This window comes from Mobula hypostoma, chromosome 9 (genome assembly GCF_963921235.1).
Source record: "Mobula hypostoma chromosome 9, sMobHyp1.1, whole genome shotgun sequence".
In the NCBI taxonomy this organism is placed as follows: Eukaryota; Metazoa; Chordata; class Chondrichthyes; order Myliobatiformes; family Myliobatidae; genus Mobula; species Mobula hypostoma.
Window position 1 is genome coordinate 7,391,350 of NC_086105.1, and position 19,197 is coordinate 7,410,546.

Sequence of the window (19,197 nt, forward strand, 5' to 3'; positions counted from 1 at the left end):
TGAGGTAGAATTGCTCAGACTTGAAGTCTTCAGCTTTCTCTTGTGGCAAAGTATAACATTTAAATTACGGCCATGCTTTCAACATAATGTACATTATTTGTTTCAGTCTTCCTTTGTTGGTGCCATTGCAGTTGGAGACTTGGTTAAAAGTACTTTGGGACCAAAAGGCATGGTAAGTTTATCAGCATTTGGGCTTTCTACGAAATTTAAGGAGCTTAATGTAGCTTTTATGTACTTTGTAATTTATAAGTTTCTTCAGATCATGTACTTTAAATTACTATTATTACTAGATTAATAACAAACTGGAGATTATTGGAGATATGATGCTGTTTTGATTGTTCCATAACAAGCTTTTGTGCTGAAAGATAAATATTTGTTCTAGGATAAGATACTGTTGAGTGGGGGAAGGGACAGTTCTGTGACAGTGACCAACGATGGAGCAACAATTCTTAAATCCATTGGTGTTGATAACCCAGCTGCTCGAATTCTGGTTGGTGAGTAGGTCCTTTTTCACATAAAGTTTAAACAAACCTTAAACTTATTCTTAGAGGTGATTTTTATAGATCATTTACATAGTTCTGTTCAGCTGTCTTTGCATTTTTTTCTTTGAATAAAATGAATTAATCAGGTTTATTATCTGACATACGTTATCTCATGAAATTTGTTTTGTGACAGTAGTAGAATGCTAGATGTAAAAATATTGCCATGTTACAATAAATAGTGCAAAAGAGGAATGATGAAGTAGTGTTCATGGATTGTTCAGAAATCTGATGAAAAGGAGAAGAAGCTGTTGTTAGACATTGAGTACATCTTCAGTATCCTGTACCTCCTCCCTAGCGGTAGGTATGAAAAGAGGACATGGCCTAGATGCTGGAGCCATTATGATGGATGCAACCTTCTTAAGCCACTATCTTTTGACGATGTCCTCAATGGTTAAGAGGCTCGTGTCCATGATGAAGCTGGCTGAGTCTACGTGCCTTGCAGTCCCTTGTAATCCTGTGCACTTAGAGCCTCCGTAGCAGGCGTTGATGCAGAATTCTGTCCATGGTACATCTGTAGAAACTTGCTAGATAGTTTACCATACCGAATCTCCTCAAACTGCTAATGAAGTATAGCAGGCACACACACAAAGTGTTGGAAGAGCTCGCCAGGTCAGGCAGCAGCTATGGAAATGAATAAACAGTCGGTGTTTCTGGCCAAGACCCTTTATCGGGACTGGATTTCCAGCATCGGCAGAATTTCTTGTGTTAATGAAGTATAGCCACTGACGTGCCACTTTCTTAATTGCATCAATATGTTAGGCCCTAGATAGTGCCTCTGAGATGTTGGCACCCCAGGAACTTGAAGCTGCTCATCCTTTCTACTGCTGACTTCTCAGTGGAAAACCTATCTGTGTTCTCCTGACTTCCCCTTCCTGAGGTCCACAATCAACTCTTTGGTCTTGCTGATTGACTTGAGTGCAAGGTTGTTGTTGAGACACCACTCAATCAGTCGGTCTATCTCTCTTCTCTACTCCTCATCACCATCTAACATTCTGCCAACAATAGTAGTGTCAACTTTATAGATGGCCATTTCAGCTGTCCCTAGCAACACAGTCATTCCTGTAAAGAGAGTAAAGCAGTGGGCTAAGCACTCATCCTTGAAGTGCACCTGTGCTGATTGTCAGTGAGGAGGAGATTTTGTTTGCTAGTTTTAAAGTTTCCGCAGCCTATATGCTTTGCCAGTATATGCAAAACAGATTTGAGTGGTTTCTTCAAGAAATTTTGTCAAGTTCTATTTTGAAGTAGTGACATAATCAAGAACACTGCAAAGTAATTAGCCTCAGTGCAGAATATACACTTTTGGGACAGCATATGGTATTTCAGGGATTCAGTGTTCAGAATATTGTGTGAAATCAATAATTGATTCTACCAGATATGTAACTTTTTGTGTCGTGGATTGGGCGATATCTGCTGGGAGAGAAAAACAACAGTTATGGTAATTTTGCTGCTTGTTTATTTTTTGAGAATAATTCTCTGATTGACATATGCTGTCACCAATAGAGCTCTCAAAGGTACAAGATGAGGAAGTTGGAGATGGAACAACATCTGTGACAGTATTGGCAGCTGAGCTATTGAGAGTAAGTGGCATTCTTTCAGTTTGTGTAGTTGCAAATGTTACTCAAACATAGGGAAGAAGCATGGATTTTTCCCCCCGTGCATTTACATTTACCCTTGTATCAGCTTACGTTCTTGGGGGAAGGTGCAAGTCCAAACTTCAAGTTGGATCAACTGAATTTTAAAACTCAAAGTCATCTAGGAATTCTCCGCCAGTTGCAGAGTACTAAGGGAAGTATTAATTAATTTAGATTTAAACCCATGCAATTTTTGAATCTTTTGTGTATTTTTAAATTCAGTTGATACATTATGACACGGTAGTGTAGCGGTTAGCAAAATGGTTTACATTACCAACTGAGGGATTGGGGTTCAATTCCTGCAACTGTCTAAAGAGTTTGTGCCTTCTCCTCTGACTGCGTGTGTTTCCACCAGGTGCTCCAGCTTCCTCCCACATTCCAAAGATGTACGAGTTACATTTTATGAGTTGTGGGCATTCTACGCTAGCACCAGAAGCGTGATGACACTTGCCGGCTGCCCCCAGCACAATTCAGACTGTTGCTCATTAATGCAAAACAATGCATTTAATTGTATGTTTCAATGTACATGTGACAAATAAAGCTAATCTATAAATAGTTCATGAATGTTTTTGCATGGCTTCAGCAGCCAACTGTTCCAGGGCAGAGGTTGAACAAGCTATTAATTTTTTTAGGTGTTCTGTGACCAGTTGATATCATTATATTGTAGAAGAACCTGTAGTTGTGCAGGTCTTTTTACATGGGATGGAATAGGCTTCTCCCTGCTCATTTCAGGGACACCTCTTGGTGGCTTAATTGCTAGTGATTCTGTACAATTTTGCTTAACTTTGTTTATCCCAGGTGGGAAGGGGAATGAATGTTCTGTTCTTGATATTAGGAGCATGACAAATTATTTTTGTGCCAAATGTTGAATATAGGTAAATTCTATAAATATCAACACATAATGTTACTTTTTTATGATACTTGTCACACTATACATAAAATATCATTAAATCTTTGAGGTTATTGTATTTTTAAAATGGAGTTGCTAAAACAACACAAGTTATCTACCTTCAGCACTTTGAGATAAAGGAACAGAATATTTTGCATAATGAACATAGAGCTGGCATCTAAAGTAATTAAAAATATACTGTAATAATTTTGAGATAACGATTCATTTTTGCTATCATATTTGAGTATAATGATCATTGTACACAGTCTATATTTTGTGTCTTGTTATGGTGTTTGCTAACCATTGTTGATGGAGGTTATTTTGATTTTCAGGAAGCAGAATTGCTTATTGCAAGAAAACTTCATCCTCAGACAATCATTGCAGGCTGGAGGAAAGCAACCCAAGCAGCAAGAGAAGCCTTGAAAAAGGCAGCAGTGGATCATGGGTAAGTTTATTTTGCATTTTTGTGTTTTTTATGAAAAACTATTTGAGTCATCTTCAGATTCAACATGGTATATGCTATTGGCTGAAATTGTCTTGGATCTTCAGGCCAGGTATGTCAGGTTTGAGATTTTGGAATTCATTGAAGAATACTTGCTTCAGAAATTATGTCCAGGCCTTTATAAGTTGTAAATGTGTAAAATAATATAAGACCAATTTCGGACTTCTTGGACTGTGCATGGAGAATTCTTAGCTAGTTCTTATTTTTCAAAAAAATTGGTCAAATCAAACTGCCCATAATTAGCATAAATTCTTCATAAACGGGGATTGATTTGTTATCGACTGCATTGTAATTAACTATTTTGGCTCCACTATCTCAAGTAGAATATTTGGCCTCAGATAAACTGAACTGTAGGTGTTTTTTTTTCAGCTGGTTCACTTGATACAATACTCCATACAGATCAGTAGCATGGTGTAGTTTGTGTGTGCATTTGTATATGGGACAAATGTCAAGTGCTTTTTCAACCGTCTAGGTTGATTTTGTAGTTAATTCAGAAGTGGAATTGCGTTTCTGCTGTAATGAATCCTCCTGGAATTGTGTCCTCGGTGTGAGCAGGAGCAGTTTGAGTTCTTGCATTATTACGTTGATATTAATTAAGTTCTGGTCATGCATATTTAAGCCAGAGAGACTTAACTATGAAGAAAGGAAGATAACCATTGGCTTAAAAGAGGGGGAAAAATTGTATTTATATACCTATTGCTTGAACTTGAATATTCTAATACTCATGAATAGTGACCTAGTTTAAGTCACAAAGGAACACTGTATTTAATAATGGAATTAAGTTAAAATATATTAAAAAGTGTGGACTAAAATGGGAAGGAAATTGAGTAGTTCTGCTTCAAATGATGGCTGGTAAGAATTAAAATGTGCTCTTCTGGCGTGACTCCTGATGAAGTAATCTAAAGGAAAGCATGTTGTGCAGAAGGAGCAACTCCAGGTCTGGGACCTTATTGTAGGCCATGAGTTTGTACAAAAAAGCAGTTACACAATAAAGAAATAAAAAACGATTGATGTAATTAGAAGATAATATTAATGCATTTGATTCCAATAAGTCTATTTGGGAGTGACCCAAATCTTGTAAATACACATACGACATTTTGATGTATTATGTTAGGAATTGCAAATCTCAACGGTGTCTCTTTATAGAATGTAGTGCCAAGTTTTAGTATACTGAATTAGATCATTCAGCCTACTCTGCCCGTGATAAATATTTATCACAGCAAAGGTGAAGAATTTTTAACCATATTCAGCCAGAAATACCTTGTGGATAATCTATCTTAAGGTACTGTTGATTGTTTCCACCACTGCAGAAACCAGTCTTCGGCTAATTTACTTGGTGGCACATGATAACTAGAAATGGCTAAGGACATTGGATATAGTAAAGGCTGTCAGTCCAGATAGCATCCTGACTGTAGTCCAAATCTAGTCACAGCCTCAGTCAAACTATTTTGGTCTATTTACGGTACCAACACCTGTTTGACCTTTTAGTAAGTTCTCCAGATGTGTCCTGTTCACAAAGAGCAGGACAAAATCAACTGAGGGGAGTGGACCATAAGACCTAGGAGCCACTCAACTCATTGAATCTGCTCCACCATTCCGTCATGGCTAATTTATTATTTCTGTCAACCCCATTCTCCCAACTTCTTCACGTAACCTTTGACACCTGATTAATCAAGAACCTATCAACCGCTGCCTTATGTATACTCAATAACTTAGCCTGCACAGTTGTCTGTGGCAAAGAATTCCACAGATTCACCACCCTTTGGCTAAAGATATTTTTCCTCTCTGAATGGACACCTGTCAATTCTCAGGCTATGTCCTCTGGTCCTAGACTCCCCCACCATAGAAGGCATCCTCTCCATATCCACTCTGTCCGGACCTTTCAAAATTTGGAAGGTTTCAATGAAATCTCCCCTCACTCTTCTATACTCCAGTGAGTATAGGCCCAGAGCCATCAAGTGCACCACACATTAACCCTTTGATTGCTGGAATCGTTCTTGTGAACCTCCACTGGACTATCTCCAATGGCAGCACATCCTTAGATAACAGACCCAAAACTGCTCACAATACTCCAAGTGCAATTTGACCAATGCCTAATAAAATGTCAGCATTTTATCCTTGCTTTTGTATTCTAGTCCTCTCAAAATGAATGTTAATATTGCATTTGCCTGCAATATCACCAACTCAACCTGCAAGTTAACCTTTAGGGAATCCTGCAGAAAGCCTCCCAAGTCCCTTTGCCTGATCAATCTTTTCTCAATCTCTAGTGTAGTGCTGGATGTTGCAGGCAACATTACTGAGAAGTGCAACTTCTCCAGTAAGCTGCATGCCGCTGTTTACTGATCAGAGGCGTGGTTCAAATAGGGATTTAATTGCTGATTTGAGAGTGGCTGTTCTTGACATTAAGACAGAATTGACTGAGTATGCTATCGGAGGACTCAGGTAAAATAGAGGTCAGTGGGCATCTAGGGGAAAGAACTGCAATATTTAGAGAAATACTCTTCATAAAAAAAAGTGTTGGTTGTTGAAGTCCTTGATAACATCTGCTGGACTCCTGGCTCAACCATATTCAGCTGCTGCTTTAATGGCTCTGTTGCCTTATGTATTCACTGATTTCACAGTATTCCATTCTATTCACAAATACAACATTTATGACCTGGAAAACATCTCGATATTTGTAGGTGGCAAGTAATATTTGAACCCTAAAACAGGCTAACCACCTACCACGTGGTATTACTGTTAATACCCTGTGGGACAAAAGCTCAACTGAACTAATAAGCCGGCTAAAAGAACAGGTCAAAATGTGAATATTCTGCAGCATGTGATTCACCAGATATCTTCAAATCTTTCCATATTTAATTGTAAGCTTATGCTTGCCAGGAGTAGTGTAGCTCCAACACCACTAAAGTTTGACACTGTCCTGGTCAAAGCAGCTCACCAGAATGGTATTCTGCCCATTAGCCTAAACATTAATTTCCTGCATCTTTGTTGCATCAGTCTCATCGTTGTACAAACGTGTGCAAAAAATATTTAGTTCATTCATCTGCTACTCCACATTGGACTCCCTTTTTATCATTGTGTATTCTAATATAGGCTTATCCTTTATTCCATGTTTGTTTACATATTCTTTTTGGAATTGCTGACTTAGTCTTAGTCCTAGTCCTGTGTTTGTATGCAATTCTAAAAGTTAATAACAGCTGCCTCTCTCTCTAATATCAGGGATGATGATGCAAAGTTCTATCAGGACCTAATGAATATTGCCAGAACCACACTGTCATCCAAGCTACTGACACATCATAAAAATCACTTTGCTCGTTTGGCAGTGGACGCTGTGATGAGACTGAAGGGTTCTGGTAACCTTGAAGCAATTCATGTAATCAAGAAACTTGGAGGAAGCTTAATTGATTCCTATTTGGATGAAGGTAAAATAAAAGAATGTTACAAACTTGGATTCAGATTTTGAACTCTCCAAATCTATAAAATAATGCATGAAATTCAAAGGTACATTTAATGTCAGAGAAATGTGTACAATATACGTCCTGAAATGCTTTTTCTTCGCAACCATCCATGAAAACAGAGGAGTGCCCCAAAGAATGAATGACAAATGTTAGAATCCCAAAGTACCCCTCCCCAGCTCACCCCCTCCCCACCAGCGCAAAAAAAAGGCATCAGCTCCCACCACCGAGCACTCAAGCATGCAGCAAAGACACAGACTTACAGTACCCCCAAAGACTACTCGTTCACATGGTATTCAGAATACCACAGGCTCTCTCTCTCTCTCTCTCCCTGCCTCCCTCCCCCTGATAAGGGAGAAAAAGGTGTCTCAGTTTCACAGTGAGAGGGAAGACATAACAAACAACTGGCTTATTTACAATGTTAAAAGTCTGTTGCGTTGCTTTTTCCGAGCTCTCTGCCCAAAGATCTTGGGTCTCTGGGCACACAGCCAGAGATCTTCCATCTCCCACGGGACACCGACCTTTGGTCCGCCTGTCTCCAAAGCCATGAGATCCTGGACCTCCAAACGCCAACTGAATTCTTAGGCTGCATCCTTGGCATATTGAATAACGACCAGTCATGAAACCTCAAGAGTGGGTCCCATTCCCGCAAAGAACTGAAGTCATCACTTAACTTCAGGTCAGGGTCTTCGAAAGAACCCTGAAATGAAAAAATAGAGATATTAAAGACGGAAATAGAGCTGTTTCTGAAGATGCAAGCAAAGGAGACGCCGTTAGGCACCATTGTCTCCTTCACTCCTCCTGTGGTTGCACTAAGTTATTAAAATAGTTTTCAGTGTGCAACTCTGGATGCAGTTCACTTTTGAAATTTTTCATCCTCAGTTATAGAATATATGATGTTAGACACATCTCAAGGGTTTCTTGAGATAATGCTAATTTTGTTTCTAACTAATAAAAACCACATGATTATTGGTATATGCACATGTCATAGATATACATAGAAACATAGCACATTACAGGCCTTTCAGCCCACGATGTTGTGCCCAGCGAACATTTTAATGCACTTCCTCCAAAGTCAGTATATTCTCTCATCCCTTTCAGACTACATAATATTCTTTCTCCCAAGCTATTTTAGTTTGGTAGTTAGAATTCATATGAATTATTTAAAACCAGAGCTTTGTTTTAGATTTAAATGATGCATTATATGCAGTACTGAGCTTTGTGATGGAATATTTATAACTATTTACACAAATGAGGGATCTTCTTGCCATATTAGAGTTTAGAAAGTTAAAAGTCTCTTATTTCAGTCTGTTCAAATTTTTGAGTGTTTTCAATTGCTGACTGATTTGATTTCTGCTATTTTTGTTGTGTATGTTGCATCCCAGAATGTGAATGAAAGAATTTGATTTTTTATTTTAGAGAATTATATTGATTTTCAGAAGTACGTATCAGATCATTCTGAAGGTTTAGTAATTGACTTGAAATATATTTAAATCTTTAAATGTGTGAATGCCTTCTTGCAGGTTTTCTTTTGGATAAGAAAATTGGTGTTAACCAACCAAAGAGAATTGAAAATGCAAAAATTTTGATTGCAAACACGAGTATGGATACAGACAAAATTAAGGTACGTGAAAAGAGATTTATTTTCTATGGCCTTGTGAAACTGCTTCTAGCAGGCATCACTAGTACCTAGATTTCCAGAATTTACCTCTATCATGTTGCCTCTTTTAACAGATATTTGGTTCACGTGTGAGGGTAGATTCTACAGCAAAAGTTGCCGAGGTTGAACTGGCTGAAAAGGAAAAAATGAAAGAGAAAGTGGATCTAATCCTGAAACATGGAATTAACTGTTTTATCAACAGGTAGTTTTATTTTGGAGCAAAAACCATTTTATAAATCTTTGTGGATTTTTTTCCATCAAGTGCAATGGAAACATCTGTATGTGAGCATACTAAACATTTATGTTGCAGGCAGCTCATTTATAATTACCCCGAGCAGTTATTTGGTGCTGCAAGTGTTATGGCTATTGAGCATGCTGACTTTTGTGGAATTGAAAGACTTGCACTTGTAACTGGTAAGTCAAAAATAATTTGTTAGAGCAAACTTACTATGAGTTGGGATGCAGGAATTGAAAGAACTGATTGTTCCAAAAGATTAGCATCTGAGTAATATGATAAACCTGTCAGAACTCACCTGTGTAACATTAGCAGCAACTGTTGGTGTCTAGGCATGTGCAGTAAGGCACAAAAATCCAGAAGTTGCTATCGCTGGTCCACTGTTCCACCAGGTATGTGATAAGGTGTTCACTGGTAGTCTTTTGACATGATCTTTAACTTGTTATCAATGGTAAAAGAAACAGCAATTGGTTACGTGGTGTTCTTTGTTTGTTCAGAAGCACAGATTTTTTTTTGTCACAGTCTTTATTTTGTGTTCGATAGCTGAAAGTGTTATTTTTGATCTCCTTATCTAAGGTTGATCATGCTACCTCTTAGGATAGAGAAAGTAAGACCATTTCAAGGCGTTCATTAAATCTTTTCATTACATTGCTAGGTGCATTTCTTCATTGCTGCAAAATAGCAGCCATTTGAGATTACCTGAATTTAATGATCCTGGATTTTAAAAAAAAATTTAAAACATGTCCATTTTCAGACGTGAAAATTTGGTTCGGCTTAATGAACTTACTGTGATTAATTTCAGGTGGTGAAATAGCTTCCACCTTTGATCATCCTGAATTGGTTAAGCTGGGCCACTGTAAAGTTATTGAAGAGATCATGATTGGTGAGGACAAGCTGCTGCACTTTTCTGGAGTGGAGCTAGGTAAGTAATTTTGCTTGTTCTAATTCAGTCCATTTTGCTTGTGTTAATGCAATACTTTAGATAGCTCAAGAGTAAATGTCCTGCTTTGTTTCTTGCAAAATTCTTGATAAATTTGACAAACTGGAAAGTCGAACTACACGACTCTGTAATGTTCCACTCTGTAGGTGAGGCATGTACCATTGTTCTTCGAGGAGCCACTCAGCAGATTCTTGATGAGGCTGAACGATCTTTGCACGATGCCCTCTGTGTGCTAGCACAGACGATAAAAGAGACTAGAACTGTTTATGGTGGAGGTAAATGTTTCCCTTTTTTTGGAGGACTTTGAATCACTTGTTTTAGGTTTGGATAAACCAGTGGAGATGTGATCTTGCCTACATTGATACATTGGATAGTTTGAATATACATTTGCAAGAAAAGGTTTGTGAACCCTTTGCAAATACCTGGTTTTCTGCTTTAATTACAGAATCAGAAACAGGTTTATTATCACTGGCATGTGTTGTGAAATTTGTTAACTTAGCAGCAGTTCAATGCAATACATAATATAGAAGAAAATAAATCAATTACAGTATACGTGTAAATTAAAAATCGTGTAAAAACAGAAATAGTATATATTAAAAAGGTGAGTTGGTGTTCACAGGTTCAATGTCCATTTAGGAATCAGATGGCAGAGAGGAAGAAGCTGTTCCTGAATCGCTGAGTGTATATCTTCAGGCTTCTGTACCTCATACTTGATGGTAATGGTGAGAAAAGGGCATGCTCTGGGTGCTGGAGGTCCTTAATGATGGACGCTGCCTTTCTGAGACACCGCTCCTTGGAGATGTCCTAGGTACTTTGTAGGCTAGTACCCAAGATGGAGCCAACTAAATTTACGACCCTCTGCAGCTTCTTTCAGTCCTGTGCAGTAGCCCCCTCCCATACTAACAATGATGCAGCCTGTCAGAATGCTGTCCACAGTACATCTATAGAAGTTTTTGAGTGTTTTTGTTGACATAGCAAATCGCTTCAAACTCCTAATGAAGTACAGTTGCTGTCTTGCTTTCTTTATAGCTGCATCGCTATGTTGGGACCAGGTTAGGTCCTCAAAGATCTTGACACCCAGGAACTTGAAGCTGCTCACTCTCTCCACTTCTGATCCCTCTATGAGGATTGGTATGTGTTCCTTCGTCTCATCCTTCCTGAAGTCCACAATCAGCTCTTTCGCCTTCCTGACATTGAATGCCAGGTTGTTGCTGCAGCACCTCTCCACTAGTTGATACATCTCATTCCTCTATGCCCCCTCGACTCCACCTGAGATTCTACCAACAATGGTTGTATCATCAGCAAACTTATAGGTGGTATTTGAGCTATGCCTAGCCACACAGTCATGGGTATACAGAGAGTAGAGCAGTGGGCCAAGCACACACCCCTGAGGTGCACCAGTGTTGATTGTCAGCGAGGAGGAGATATTATCATCAATCCACACAGGTTGTGGTCTTCCAGTTAGGAAGTCGAGGATCCAATTGCAGAGGGAGGTACAGAGTCCCAGGTTCTGTAACTTATCAATCAGGATTGTGGGAATGTGAAAGACGGCATCCTGACATAGGTGTTTGTATTGTCCAGGTGGTCTAAGGCCGAGTGAAGAGCCATTAAGATTGTGTCTGCCATTGACCTATTGTGGTGTTAAGCAGACTGCAGTGGGTCCAGGTCCCTGATGAACCAGAAGTTCAGTCTAGTCTGAACCAACCTCTCAAAGCATTTCATACTCAAAATGTGGTCTGATCTTCATCTAAGTCTCAATAATAGACAAACACAATCTGCCTAAGCTAATAACTCACAAACAATTGTACTTTGCTTGTCTTGATTGAACACATTGTTTTTTCATTCACAGTCCAGGCTGGAGAAAGTATGTGAACCCTTATACTTAATAACTGGTAGGGCCTTCTTTAGCAGCAATAACCTCCAAAGGTTTCCTGCAGCTGCTGATCAGACTTGTACAATGCGAGGAGGAATTTTTAGACCATTCTCCATATAAAACTGTTTCAGTTCACCAATATTTCTGGGATACCTTGCATGAACAGCCCTCTTCAGGTCATACCACAGCATCTCAATCGGGTTAAGATCTAAACTCTGATTTGGCCATTCCAAAACACACATTTTCTTCTTTTTAAACCATTCTGTTGTTGATTTACTCTTGTTTTCCAGATTATTATTGTCGTCTTGCATTATCCAACTTCTATTAAGCTTCAGGTGATGGACCACTATCCTGTAAAATGTCTTAATACAATTTGTAATTAATTGTTCCCTTAATGATTGCAAGCTGTCCAGACCGTGAGGCAGCAAAGCATCCTCAAACCATGATACCCGTTCCATCATGTTTCACAGTTGGGATGAGGTTTTGGTCTTGATGTGCAGTACCCTTTTCCCTCCAAACATTTCTATCAAAAACTTTTCTCTCATCTGCCCATAGAACATTGTCCCAGAGGTGTTGGATCATCCAGGTAGTTATTTGCAAATCTGAAACAAGCAGCAATGTTTTTTTAAGAGCAGCTGTTTCCTGCATGATGTCCTTCAATGAACACCATTCTTGTTCAGCGTTTTTCTTATAGTGGACATATGAACAGAGAATTTAGTGAGTTCTAGAGACTTTTACAGGTCTTTGCTGTTACCTTCAGCATTGCATGTTGTGCTCTTGGTGTGATCTTTGCAAGACGCCCACTCCTAGGGAGAGTAATTACAGGTAATTACAATGGCTTCACAAACTTTTTTGTGCAACTGTAACTGAAATCATACATATTTGTACTTTGTAGAAATTGTTAGAGATTTTTGACTATGATGAAATGTTGCTTGCAATTCAAGATGCGTTGCATTGTTTTTATGTATTTAGATGTGTGCTAATCTCTTTAATTATATGATCAAGTGATATGTGGACATTTTGATCTCTTAGTTGATCGTTAGTCCACTTTACGGATAACATGTAGATTTATGTAGACAATGTATTATTAATACACTAGCTAGCCCCCCGTAGAATTATGTACAATGGGTAATTTCCCCCCCAACAAAGTAAATCAATTACAAACAACTTTCGGACAGAATTAGTGCATGATGTTACATTTGACAATAACAATAGAAACATGGAAAACCTACAGCACAATACAGGCCCTTGGGCCCACAAAGTTGTGCCGAACATGTCCCTAATCCTGTAACTGAGTTCTCTTCGTATGAGATCTTCCATTAATTATCATAGGTGCCTAGGGAGTTTTTGTATTTTAATTAGATCAATATTCATTCTTATCAACACCTGAGCTTGTGAAAGGACAGCCCTTTTGTCACAGGAATTAATTTAGTGAATCTCTTGTACTCCCTCAAATGCCAATATAATGAATTCTGGTTAATTGAGACACATCAGGACCAGTACATTTTGGCCCAGTTAAGGGGCTGTCCTATTTAGCCAAAGTTTCGTGGAAGTAGTTAAAAGAGTATAAAAATTATATATTTAAATGTGATTCAGAACAAATAAGAATATTACCAATCCTACTATAGTACTTTAAAACTGTGTATTTATTTCTAATATTATTGATGGAGCATCCAGTATATGCTGCCATGTTTTTTGATTGACTGTTAATTAATTAAAATCGATGCGGACATCTGGTGCAGTTAGCAGTCTGTCTTCATACAATGCTTTCAACGATTGCATCTTACATATCTTTATTTCATTGTAACATTCAAAATGATTGTTGAATCCTTCAAGTTCTTTGGAATTCCTAACTTGTTGAAATAGTGTGATTGTTTCATTTTTATTCCCAGCCCATTCTGGCATCTCCAAACCTGAATCCTTGAAACTTCAGTGAGCAAAACAGTTCTGAATTGTCCTAATGCTATTTCTTACCAGCAATCACAGACAAAAATATTTGTTTTTTGAACACAAAAATACACAACACATTATCTTAAAACTTTGCTCTAAGCACGGTGTGGTGTCTAATGGCCACATGTGCACATGAATGACGCTAGTTAAAAACTCTGGCAAGTCTCCGATCCCAATTATGCAGCATAATGTCCCAAATAAATGAAGAGAATCAAAAGTTCAAAGTATATGTATTATTAAACTATTTCTAAATTATGTACAACTTTGAGATTTGTCTCCTAACAGGGAACCACAAAACAAAGAAACCCAATAGAGCCAATTTTAAAAAAAGACTGTCAGGCACCCTATGTGCAGAAAAAAAAAACAAATCATGCAAACCCTAAAAGTAAGCAAACAACATTCAGAACTGAGGTTCATGAAGGTGAGTCCACAGCCTCGAAGCTAGTCACAGCTGATCCAGGAGCCAGTTAATTGAGCTTAAATGAGCCAAATAGCAGGTCAGTCCTTGCTCCCAGAACTGAGCCCTGGTGCTTCAATATGCTCTGGGGCCTGAGACCTGTTGCCACAATTCGGCCTGTACCCGACCTCTCAGTTTGGCCTGGCACTTAAATCAGCCAAACCTCAGGTCATTCCCCACTCTTGGGCTTGGGCTCTGCTGCTTCAAATTACCTCAAAGTCTGCTCCAGCAGCCGAGCATTGGCTCCTTCCTGCTCTCAAGCCCAGGCCCTGTCACCATGATTCATTCCATATACGCCACTCCTCAACCGTCCTGCACTTTCAAGACTTCAGTTCACACTGCAGAAATGCCAGGTCATACAGGTGATTCAAAAACTCCACTCCAAAAGGCAAGTTACAGGTTATTGTTTGCAGTGATAGTTTATGAGAAAAGGTTTGAGAAATAAAGTAGTTCATAGTTGTGTTTGCTGCCAGCAAGTCGTTGCTGTGCTTCACCAGCACGATCTGAAAACCCTGCTATTTCTCAATTAGTTTCTCTTCTTTAAGACTTGTCTCAAATAAGTGTCTGCCACGAGTAACCGATGGCCCATTTAACTAGAGTCCACTATACCCTTTTCTTAAATATGGGACCAAATCTGTTCCCTAGGGTTGTGACAGGGTTTTGTTCCTGAGAACAATTTGTAATTCAAGCAATTTGTAAGTTAGAAATGGAATCGCAGAGAAAATTCCCACAGACAGAGGGTGCCTGCAGCAACCAGAAAATTCATCTGGTGGTTGTCCTTTCCTGTATGTAAGTCAGGTGTTCATAAGGGTGTTGTTTACTTGGATTTTCAGAAGGCCTTTGACAAAGTGCCACATGTGAGAATGCTTAACAAAATAAGAACCCATGATACTGTATTACAGGAAAGATACTATCATGGATAGAAAATTGGCTGACTGGCAGGAGGCAAAGAGTTGGAATAAAGGGGGTTTTCTTTGGATGGCTTCTTGTTCCGCAGGGGTTGGTGTTTGGACTGCTTCTTTTCACCTTATAAGCCAATTGGTGGCTTTGTGGCCGGGTTTGCGTTTGCAGACAATACAAAGATGGATGGAAAGGCAGGTAATGTTGAGGAAGCAGGGAGAATGCAAGAAGGACGTAGATTAGGAGAATAGGCAAAGAAGTGGCAGATGGAATATAGTGTTGGGAAGTAGTTAGTAATGCACTTAGGTAAAAGGAATAAACACGTGATCTAAATTGTAAATGGGGAGAAAATTCAAACATCAAAAGTTCAAAGTAAAATTATCAGAGTACGTACATTTCACTACATATAACCCTGAGCTTTTTCCTATGGGGATACTCAGCAAATCTATGGAACAGTAACTGTAAACAGGATCAATTAAAGAGCAAGAACATAGAAGACGACATACTGTTGAAATGCAACTATAAGTAAGTAGTAAATAACGAAAGCATGAAATAACAAGATACAGAGACCTTAAAGTGAGATCAGAGGTGCAAAGGGAATTGGGAGTCCTTGTGCAGGATTCTTTAAAGGTTAACTTGCAGGTTGACTTGGTGGTAAGGAAAGCAAATGCAATGTTAGCAATTATTTGGAGAAGGCTAAAATATAAGAAGAAGGATGTCATGCTGAGGCTTTATAAGGCATTGGTCGGACCACATTTGGTAGTTTTGTGCCCCTTATCTAAGAAAAGATGTGGTGGCATTGGTGAGGGTTCAGAGGAGGTTCATGAGAATGATTCTGAGAATGAAAGGGTTATGAGGAGTGTTTGATGGCACCGGGCCTGTACTAAGGGAAGTTTAGAAGAATGGGGGGGATCTCATTGAGCTCGATATCAAATAATGAAAGGCCTAGATAGAGTGGATTTGAAGAGGAGGTTTCCAATAGTGAATGAGTCTAGGACCAGAGAGCATGGGTTCAGAATAGAGGGGCGTCCATTTAGAACAGAGATGAGGTGGTGAATCTGTGGAGGCTAAGTCGTTTAGTAAACTTAAAGCAGGAGTTGATAGTTTTTTTGATTAGTCATGGTGTTAAAGGTTACAGGGAGAAGGCAGCAGAGTGGGATGTGAGAGATAATAAATCAGCTGATAGAACAGTGGAGCAAACTCGATGAGCTGAATGGCGTAATTCTCTTCCTATGTTTTATGATCTTATGGTAGAAGACCTGTATTCCATGTGTGGTCTCACCAGCATCCTGTACAATTATAACTGTACTTCTCCATTGTAACCATAAAAACCAAATGTCTTAATCACTTACTGAATTTGTCTGCCAACTTCTCACAATTATTACATAAGGATACCGAGATCTTTGTGGATGTTGTTCATACATTATTTAAAATTGATTTATACTGTATCTGTTCTCCTTCCCATCCCAATAACTTCCTGAAAAAGGTACTGTATGTAATTTCAAATTGTTCTGCTCAATATTTCATCCCTCAACTTTGTGCAAAGTACTTTCTGTAAAATATTGTAGATTTTCTGTCATACATTACAAATAAAATCGTTTGAAATTACACTTTAGGCTGCTCAGAAATGTTAATGGCACAAGCTGTTTCTCAACATGCTGTTAGAACACCAGGTAAAGAAGCTGTTGCAATGGAGTCATTTGCTAAAGCATTGACAATGGTAAGTTTCAAAACAGTATTTTATTATCTTTTCATCTTCTGACTGGTTCCCCCACCCCACCACCACACTCTGGAAATAGCTTTCAATGCTTTGATTACCAGAGCACTTCATGTATTTAACTATATAATTAAAAGCAGACAGCTAATTTTGCATGCAACATTTGTGTAATTATGAATGTCGTGTGCTGTTTGTTTTTTTTTCAGCTTTTATAATTAATGTTCAGTCAAATTTAATTGTATATGTGAATTACAGTTTTCATGGGGATTGCTCTTTTACTGAAACTATTAATGCAGATTCTTAGTTGCAGTCATCCAGTTGGAAATAATTGTAGCTTTCTGCAACTAACATGCTCACAATTCATTCCAGAATCTGTTTTATGGATAATATTAAATTATGTCAGTAATGTGTTTTTATTTATGACAGAAGTGGAGTTATTCCATATATCCATTCCTTATATCCACACTTATTTAATAATTTCCCCTAACCTTTCAAATTTGCTGCTATATAACACGAGCAAAGGCTTCTTAAGAGGTAACCCAATTCTGCACTATTATACAGGTCCTTCCTGGCTTATCACACTCAATTTATGTACCGTCTGCACATACAGTTAGCATTTGGAGATCAGCAGGATGGATTTGCCAGCTGCATTTCTGACTTCCTTTGGGTTAGGAACAGTTCACTGGACAGAAACCCTGCTGTAACTTGGATGCAACTTGTACACACAAATTTGAAACATAAACTTGGTTGAAACTCAGGATTAGAGCATTCAAATGTAAATATTTTTGCCCTTTTATATTTTAATTTCCACCCCTAAATGGAAATTCGAAACAAAATGGTCAACAATTCAGCAATAACTAAACCGATTGTAGAATCAGACTTATTTTTTTGTTCTTTCCACCATCTATTACTATACCATGTATTAAAATATTATCACCCGTTCAATGAATTGTACTGCTTGTTTTTATTATTCAGTGTTGAGTTCAGTTGTTTATTTCGCTTTTACATGTTACATATTTTCATTGAGCCAGGTAAGTTTCAAGGGAGCAGAAAATTTGAAACACTGTGACCCCAGCTTTGGCTTCAAACCTGTTCATGGTCCTGACCCCAGTGTTCCATCTATTTGAAACTAATGAGTGAGCTAGGTGTTGGACCATCAGATTTCTGAACAACTATATGCTGGATGATGAGATTTATGGCAATCGTGGAACGTGCAGCTCGACAGTACTTGAGAAAGCACATGTGTCTGTCTATAATACTGGTTGATTATTATTCTCTTTCTCCCATGCACCAAACTGTTGTTAAATTATGTGAATAATTGATCTTTTCAGTCTCTATATTTGCACCTGTTTCTTTTTAAAAGTACAGGTAAATCTTTTTTGCTATATTTATACGTCTCATGTTTTTTTTTATTCCAGTTACCTACTATCATAGCTGATAATGCTGGGTACGATAGTGCTGATTTAGTGGCTCAATTACGAGCTGCTCATGCAGAAGGAAAAACAACTTACGGATTAGGTGAGTAAGCCAACAGTGAATTTTGAGTTTGGTTGCAGCAATGTTCTTGAAATGATGAGGTATTATTTAAAGTGATTATCTAAAATCTGCAAATTTGATTATTAGATATGACCAACAATACCATTGGAGACATGGCAGCACTGGGCATTACAGAGAGCTTTCAGGTGAAGAGGCAGGTCTTACTGAGTGCATCAGAGGCCGCTGAAATGATCCTTCGAGTAGATAATATTATTAAGGCAGCACCAAGGTAAAGCTTTGTCTATATTAATATTGATCAATGATTATTAAGTGTATAAAAGCAACTTAGTGTCTATATGCTGCCACTCAAATCCCAGTGTGCCTTAATTTATTGGTGTGTATTCATTAAAAATATTAATAATAGGAACGTGTTTATGTTAGTTATGTTTTATTCAGTTTCCTCTCTTGTTTGCAGCATTTTCTGTCTGTATGGAATTGCATATAGTGAAATTGAATTGCATCTGCACCAACTATCTCTGATAATTTTTAGAAGTAATGTTTTTTTTCTGTTTCAGGAAACGTGTACCAGATCATCATCCTTGTTAAACCATGAACACCAGCAACAAAAATATTTGGAGTTTTTGCCAAGAGTGAACTTGAGGCGTGATGTTTTAAGCTAAAGCAGAAGTTCTGTGTTGATAAAATTGTAGTTCACTGAAGTGTTGGGCCTCAGTTTTACTGGTTTTTCCCTTAATGTGGAATGTTTGTGGCTGAGGTTTTCAAATATGGTCAGAGGCTGTATTCATGGCATGTTGTATTAAAATTTTGTCATCGCAAGTTCTTAATTTTTTGTTTCAATTTATTTTCCCAATGAATGAAGTATAGATCATCAGAATCTTCAGAAAGAAATCTTAAGATTTACATAGATACTTAAACCAAGAATTCAAATAGAAAATATAAATACTAAAAT

At 38.2% G+C, this 19,197-nt stretch overlaps 1 protein-coding gene across 1 annotated transcript in view; it reads left to right on the forward strand.

Annotated features, from left to right (window-relative positions):
• Positions 1 to 19,067, forward strand: part of cct2 (chaperonin containing TCP1, subunit 2 (beta)) — a 32,324-nt gene extending 13,257 nt beyond the window's left edge. The window contains exons 3-16 of the mRNA XM_063057689.1: positions 107 to 172; positions 383 to 494; positions 2,043 to 2,119; positions 3,395 to 3,507; positions 6,784 to 6,986; positions 8,543 to 8,643; positions 8,754 to 8,881; positions 8,990 to 9,093; positions 9,717 to 9,836; positions 10,001 to 10,129; positions 16,651 to 16,754; positions 18,170 to 18,269; positions 18,375 to 18,516; positions 18,803 to 19,067. Coding sequence (XP_062913759.1) covers positions 107 to 172; positions 383 to 494; positions 2,043 to 2,119; positions 3,395 to 3,507; positions 6,784 to 6,986; positions 8,543 to 8,643; positions 8,754 to 8,881; positions 8,990 to 9,093; positions 9,717 to 9,836; positions 10,001 to 10,129; positions 16,651 to 16,754; positions 18,170 to 18,269; positions 18,375 to 18,516; positions 18,803 to 18,833 — 1,530 coding nt within the window. The 3' untranslated portion in view covers positions 18,834 to 19,067. The remainder of the gene's footprint in view (positions 1 to 106; positions 173 to 382; positions 495 to 2,042; positions 2,120 to 3,394; positions 3,508 to 6,783; positions 6,987 to 8,542; positions 8,644 to 8,753; positions 8,882 to 8,989; positions 9,094 to 9,716; positions 9,837 to 10,000; positions 10,130 to 16,650; positions 16,755 to 18,169; positions 18,270 to 18,374; positions 18,517 to 18,802) is intronic.
• The last annotated feature ends 130 nt before the right edge of the window (positions 19,068 to 19,197 follow it).